Source organism: Toxotes jaculatrix, chromosome 18 (genome assembly GCF_017976425.1).
Source record: "Toxotes jaculatrix isolate fToxJac2 chromosome 18, fToxJac2.pri, whole genome shotgun sequence".
NCBI classification, from domain to species: domain Eukaryota; kingdom Metazoa; phylum Chordata; class Actinopteri; family Toxotidae; genus Toxotes; species Toxotes jaculatrix.
In genome coordinates, this window is record NC_054411.1 from 8,386,949 (window position 1) to 8,393,778 (window position 6,830).

The 6,830-nt window shown below is 41.5% G+C and overlaps 1 protein-coding gene across 4 annotated transcripts in view; it reads left to right on the top strand.

Moving 5' to 3' along the window:
• Positions 1–6,528, top strand: part of gcgra (glucagon receptor a) — a 34,332-nt gene extending 27,804 nt beyond the window's left edge. For all 4 annotated transcript variants that reach the window (XM_041063000.1, XM_041062999.1, XM_041062998.1 and 1 more), the window contains 6 exons: positions 37–97; positions 759–828; positions 1,933–2,021; positions 2,114–2,258; positions 3,206–3,247; positions 3,344–6,528. In XM_041063000.1, coding sequence (XP_040918934.1) covers positions 37–97; positions 759–828; positions 1,933–2,021; positions 2,114–2,258; positions 3,206–3,247; positions 3,344–3,751 — 815 coding nt within the window. In that variant the 3' untranslated portion in view covers positions 3,752–6,528. The remainder of the gene's footprint in view (positions 1–36; positions 98–758; positions 829–1,932; positions 2,022–2,113; positions 2,259–3,205; positions 3,248–3,343) is intronic.
• The last annotated feature ends 302 nt before the right edge of the window (positions 6,529–6,830 follow it).

Consider the following 6,830-nt stretch of genomic DNA (forward strand, 5'->3'; position numbering starts at 1 on the left):
ATGTTCTGTATTTAAACAACTCTCATTTCTTCACAGGTACCCCGTTAATATTCCTTGTGCCCTGGGTGATGGCTAAATACATGTATGAAAATCAAGAGTAAGTTTCCACACTTCCCTCCCTCTCTCTCTTTTTCACTCTTTCCTTCAGTCCTGGTTCTGTAGCCGGTACAAGAACCTGCCAGACATTTTACACTTCAGCTCACTTGTGTTGCTTCTTCAGCCATAACAGAACCACATATCAAAAAAATAAAAGTTGACAGATGGTCTTTTTCCTGAACATTTGAGTGTTGATACTCAACAGCTCAGGGTCAATTTAACACGTAATTACTACATGAGGAATTGGCTGCAATTAAACTTTTCACACAGGCACAGTTTATCATCTGCAGGAGGCCAAATATGGAAACCGTGTCAGAACAGCACTTGTGTTTGCACATTCTTAATATTTCACAGTAACATTCAGCTCCCAAAATTTCTGTTATGCAGCCTCTTATGGTCTAATGTGTAAACTTCAGCAGCAAATGGGGTGAAAGAGATTTTAAGGCCGCACTTTCTAAACCATCGACACATTGTGTGTTATGTAAAGCTTTAAAAACCCACAGCGGTGCTGTGACCCCCCTCATGAGCCGGAGAGAGGAAAGCTTTCTATTTTAGCAGGAGTTGCAAAACAGTGTAACAAAATGTGTTACAGGGCGAGTACGGGAAATATTTCTAGTTGTTTTCCTCTGATATTTCAATCAGCGCTTTTCTTTTTTTTTCAGGTGCTGGGAGCAAAACATAAACATGAATTACTGGTGGATCATCCGTTCTCCAATACTGCTGGCAGTTGTGGTAATTTCCCCTTCCTTCCTCTCATTTTATATCTCTATGTCTCCTGATTTTTCTGAACATTACACCACTCATTTCACATCATGCAATGTAGTTCATGATTATTCTTATGAAACTTGTGCACAGTTCTGAGGCAAAAAAGTGGATTCACACTGAAGGTCCTACATCTGTACCCAGTATGTGCACTTTGTGTGCACTTTAGACCTAACATCTGGGGAAACATGTTAAGAGTCAAAGTTTTTGTGGATTCAAAAAGATTATCATTACTTTTTTCTGACTTCTCAGTTTAGCTGCCCTCTATCCGTACTGTACAGTCACAAACAGGGCCTTTTATTGTAGGTGTGCTCTGCAAAGGTCAGTTCTAAGCTTTTACATAAGTCCAATTCATCATAGCTTCTGTGTCTGGGCAATTACACAGACATGCCGACATTTTCCATGCATTAATCCTCCTGCTAAGTGGCCTGTATCTCACAGGAATTCCTGTGTTTGAGTTGTCGCAGGCACGGGAGAGCTGGTTCCCATTTCACAGTTTCCCTCTTAGTGCGTGTCCCTATTACATATAGATGCTGTACACATTACAGTGTATTCACTTTCTTCTTCCAAACACCTGCAAACTACCCGTAATGACATGACTGTAAATAAAAAGGTCACATCATGAGTGCTTTTCATCATGAGGACACTCATTGCTTCTTGAAATGCCAGCTGCTGTAAAAGGGTCTCTGATAATAAATGCTTCTGCTGTGTATAATAATGTTGTACAGTTTTTTCTTTTTTTACTTAAGAGTTTTTGTCCAAGTCTTTGTGTTGGGAAATGATGCTTTTCAAATGTAAATTCTCACTGCTTTGAGCAGCACAAACAAAATTTCCCACACCTTCACTGTACTGTGAAGGTACAGTAATATTTGCAATGTCACAAATATTAGCGTATCAGTGCTGCATTATTTCAGAACCTCATGCTTTTTGCATAAAACACATCTCTATAACTAAATAAGAACATAATTTTTGGAAGAGCTGACCTGTTAAGATCGGTTTAACATGTAATCAAAACTCTTATTTTTCTATTATTAGTTATTCTATTATTAACACTGGTGCCTTTGTCTTTCACAGATCAACTTCCTCATCTTTATCCACATCATTAAAATTCTTGTGTCGAAACTTCAAGCTCATCAAATGAGATACACAGATTACAAGTTCAGGTGAGTTCATACATTAAACCAGCTTTCTATTTAGTGTTATGTGGTGTTATTTCTCTCTCTTCATTTATTCTTTGTGTTTCCCTCTCTCTCAGGTTGGCTAAGTCGACTCTAACCTTGATCCCTCTGCTGGGTATCCATCAGGTGGTCTTTATCTTTGTGACCGATGAATCCACCAAGACCACCATAGGTCTGCGTCTCACCAAGCTCTTCATCGACCTCTTCTTCTCCTCCTTCCAGGTTGGACTCTAAAAAGAGGAAGCAGCAGTTATTACTCTCACCAACAAATGCCACACCACATTTATCAATAAACTCAGCATCATCATCCTTTGGGAAGAGAATATCTTGGGTCATTGCTAGCAGGCGGTGAATCAGCAGTTCAGTTGTTTGAGTGAAGTCAGAAAGGTTAAGAGTTTAGACATTGTTTGATGTTATGGTTTCATAAATCCCTGTTTCCTATTTCCTGTACCGAGACAAAATTGGAGAGACAGAACTTTAAGGTGCTGTCTTTCTTCTCAAGTTTCATCTAATCTTAACTAAAAAAGACTAAGTGAAAGACGCACAACTTCAGCTCAGACTTTCTTAAAGAAATCCAAATCTCAAAATTCATGTGTGAAATTAACAGCAAAGCACAAAATTCTTTCATTTGCCTCTTGTCTAAGTGTCATTCCAGATGAGTTCCTTCAGCAATCTGCTCAGAAGTCTGAGCATCTCTCTGAGTTTCCCTTCCCCCAGACAGCTGAGAAGTGCTGTATTTACTTATGTGTCAGGAGGGATTACATTAACACAACGTGCCGTCTACGCTCCTAACTGGCTGTGTCACACTGTCACATAATGACATTGACCTTTTTACTGTGGGGACACAGATGACGTGTCAAGATTACAGTTGACCGACAGGGGAATCGCCTTGATGAAGAGAGTGAGGGAGAGAGAGCAAGAGAGAGGATGATGCTGTGGGACACCGTTTAAAAAAGATGCTCTGACCTTTAATGAGCATGTGGTGTCTCTCACTTTTGCCCACTGTAGCCAAAAAGGTGGATACGCTGATGTGTACATGAGAGCGCAAGGCCTCTGAGTCATGTTTTCATAGCTTCAGACATTTTGACTTTCAAAATAATACATGGCTGAATATTGCGGCAGTCATGATTTAATGTAACGGGCTGACTAACTATTGGTTGTCTCCACAGGGTCTCTTGGTGGCCATCTTGTACTGCTTTGTCAACAAAGAAGTGAGTCTCCTCATCTGCGTAACAAGATGTTTTTTCTCCCATTATCCCACTAATAACATTTTAGTTAAACAACTTTTGTCTCTGTCTTCTCTTCAGGTGCAGTCGGAGATCCTGAAGAAGTGGAAACGCTGGAAGCTAGGGAGGAACATCGAGGAGGAATACCGCCACACCTACAGCAATACCCCCAACACGAAGACAGGCAGCCTGTTGAACCACGTCTCTCGATTGCCTCACTTGCCGGACATCGCCAAAACCTCTGCTCCGGTCTGCAGCCCCGAGGAGAGGCACATGCTTGTTGCCGGCTGCCATAACGGTATGGTCCACAGTAAGGAGGCAGGCCAGTGTGCCTCTCCACTGCACGAGGGAGCCATCAGCAACTGCACCATGATGGAGGACATCGGCCTTACGGACAAGGTGCAGTGTTACGTGTCTCCAAGAGAGCTCGAGCCACCAGAGAAAGACACTGGGAACGAGAACTTGATGGAGAAAGTGGAAGGGCTCTGAGATCTCATCTGGCTCTGACTTACTGTCCTGGGTGGCTGTGAAGAGCTGGGCTGATAGAGTCATCTGTCAGAGAGGTCTTTGCTCAGAGATCAGTGTCACAGGGAGACCGAGCAGCACTCAGCCCTCTCCACAGCCCGAGAATGGAGAACAATATGGCAGACATCCACGCTGAGGGGTCTAATGTGCTGTGAGCTGTGTGATTGGATTTCTGTAGATGTTTGTCAGACAGTGTAAGAAACTGCTGCATGTTGAACAATGCAACAACGGCATCTCAAGGCACATAAGCCATGTAAAATAATACACAAAAAAAACAAACAAACCCTGACACCTTAAATAGCAACAACGGCAACAAAACAAAACAACAAAAACAAAAGACACAGGGTCCTTGCTTGAGCCACTGCTTTAATTTGTGCTGTGTATCAAATGTGTGTTTTGTGATACAGGAGGCTAAAGATAAACTGGACATTGAACTGCATACACAAAAACGGACCAAACAAGTGACACAAAACAACATGGTAGGAACAGAAGAGACTGCTTTTTTTTCCCTCTTTGCTTTGCTCTGGTATCTGTAAATGTTTTTTTTTTTTTTGTCTATACTGACTTTGATGAAAATGTACAGAAAAAGAGGACACTTTCTGTTGACTGTACCTCATACAGTAAGTTCACCACAGTGTTGTTCAAGCGGCCCCCATCCAGGGCCCCTGGGAAATTGGCAGCTGCTCTCACCAGGTCATTCCTGGTGTACATATAGACCTTAAAGGAGGTCAAGAGATGGCATGGGATGAATTATAAATAAGCTAAAATGATCATCGCTTGACTTACTTAGGTGTTTTACAATACATTTTTTTATATAGGTCTAAACCTTGAATAATGCTGAGTGCTACAGTTGTTACTGTGTACATGTGCCAGGTGTGTTTTCAAGAAGAGGCGTTGCAAATCTGTGCCGTTAAACATGTTTTCTTTCCCCCTCGCCATCAAGATGTTGTCTGACTCACATGCCTTGGTGTACTATGTGAACCTCCACATAGAAGCCCTCCTAACCCTTGAGATGAAAGCTGATAGGGGGAACTGTGCACTCAAATCAAGGATAAAAATACACAACACATAAAGATGACCTGTAAAGGCACACATGCATAAAGTATGAATCGAACACTGTGACTCAAAATAGCATGTCACCTCTGGCACAAAGGTGTTTTTGCGATGCTAAATATAGTCTGTCATGCATGCAGATTGCACAGATTTAGTGAACTTACAAGTTGTGTGTGCCATACAGTGCCATCACATCACCATCTCCACTGTGCAAACGCCAAACAGTCAGACAGACTGTGCTGATGACTGCATGTGCCCAGTTACTCTTCACACAGTGTTTAGTATTCAGCCTTATTCTATGTCTGCGGCGCCTGTGGACACTGAACAAAACTCTGCGACTTAAAGGTGGAACAAACCCTCTCTGGTAAGCATGCTAGTGACAAAGAAAGCTAAATTAGCAGTGGTACATGTGCTTCTGAATACATCATATTAACTTTTGTTTTATAAAGGGAAGCTTTTGTTAAATATTAGTTAAACTTTGAGTTGCTAAATATTTTGCCATAACTAACTCAACTTGACTTTGTATGACTATTTGCACAATGTTAATTTATAATTGCTAAATACTGTGTGTATATATGTGTTTAAACAGGTGATTTATCTGATTGCTGTAAATATATTTCATGCATGTCTGTGTGTATGTATGTGCGCGCGTGTGTGCGTGTGTGTGTGAGCATATTTTCAGGTGGGTAGTGTGTGTGGTTTCAGAGTATTCCCGATTTGTGTATGTAACAGTAGGAAGAATCACTGGCTGCAGCCAGAGGAACGGTGGGGTGATATAAACCAGTGCAACTGGCTTCACACAGAGCACAGAGGTCATAGGTCGATATGAGTCAGTCCCACTCTAGCATATACAGTATCACACCACAGGACGTTCCCATAGATTATGTCTATATAAGGCATGAGGAAGACACAGTTCTGTGTTTTACTATGGAAGCTAGTCTCTGTGTGATTCCTCAGTGTCAGTTTGTTGTTCAGAGTTAAAAGCACAACAGCAACGTGTTTGTCATTCAGATAATGGCTCTGTGCATTTACGCAGAGCCAGCCAGGTGTTGTTGGTGTCGGGAAAAAAAAAATGCAGACTGAGGTTATTTTTCATCAACATCTGCTGAGGATTGTAATAGAGCAGGGCAGGTAAATATCCAATTCTCAGAGCTGAGCTGGGAGCATGACGCACACCGTGGCACTGCTGTTGCTCAGAGGTGAATTTGCAGTGTTTTTCTTGTTTTGCAGAGCAGGAGAAATGTTTGGATACTGACACGGTAACAAAGGAATGTTGTGCACCTTGAGTAAAATAGGATTCATATGTAAGTATATTGCTGATGTATTTTAAGCTGTGACCATAACCATGTATGTTTTTGAAACCAGCAGCTTGGGTCACTCCCCTTTCTGGACCAAAGTGGTGGTTCTATCTGAATGTATTCTTTAGAAGGCCCAAATTGATATGTTCCTTTTTATTTTCTCTTAAAAGTGGTTACGTGAAATATATTTGGTGTGAGGAACCAGTCAGCAAAAAACTGACTATGTTCAGGTGTATACAGTTCATCATATATTGTGTATCAAACTTTGTCCAAATAGTGAAAGAATAAATTACAATGTATGCTTTTTTGTTGTTGTTGTTGTTGTTTTGTTTTTTTGTTTTTTTGTATTGGTGAACATTGATCAGGTTAAAATAAAAAGGAGAAAGCATGCACAGATCAATTTTCGTGGCTTTGTTATAATAATGTAGGCTTCTGCATCTCGGCAGTGGCTAGCTGGCCAGCTGAATGCCAGGTTGGCTTATAAGAGAGGTGAGTATTGATTCTACCCCAGGGTCAGGTGCTATTTGAGCACACACTGTTCCCCATTGTTGGCAAGGCCCTCTTGATAGGTCAGCTCACAGTTTCAGGTGCCTGTATACTCCATCAGAACTGCTTGTCAGCCTCAGCAACCCTCTCCCCCAAAACCTTTCTGACGTCAGACTTTGTGGTTTTGGCTTCAAAATATCGGCGTT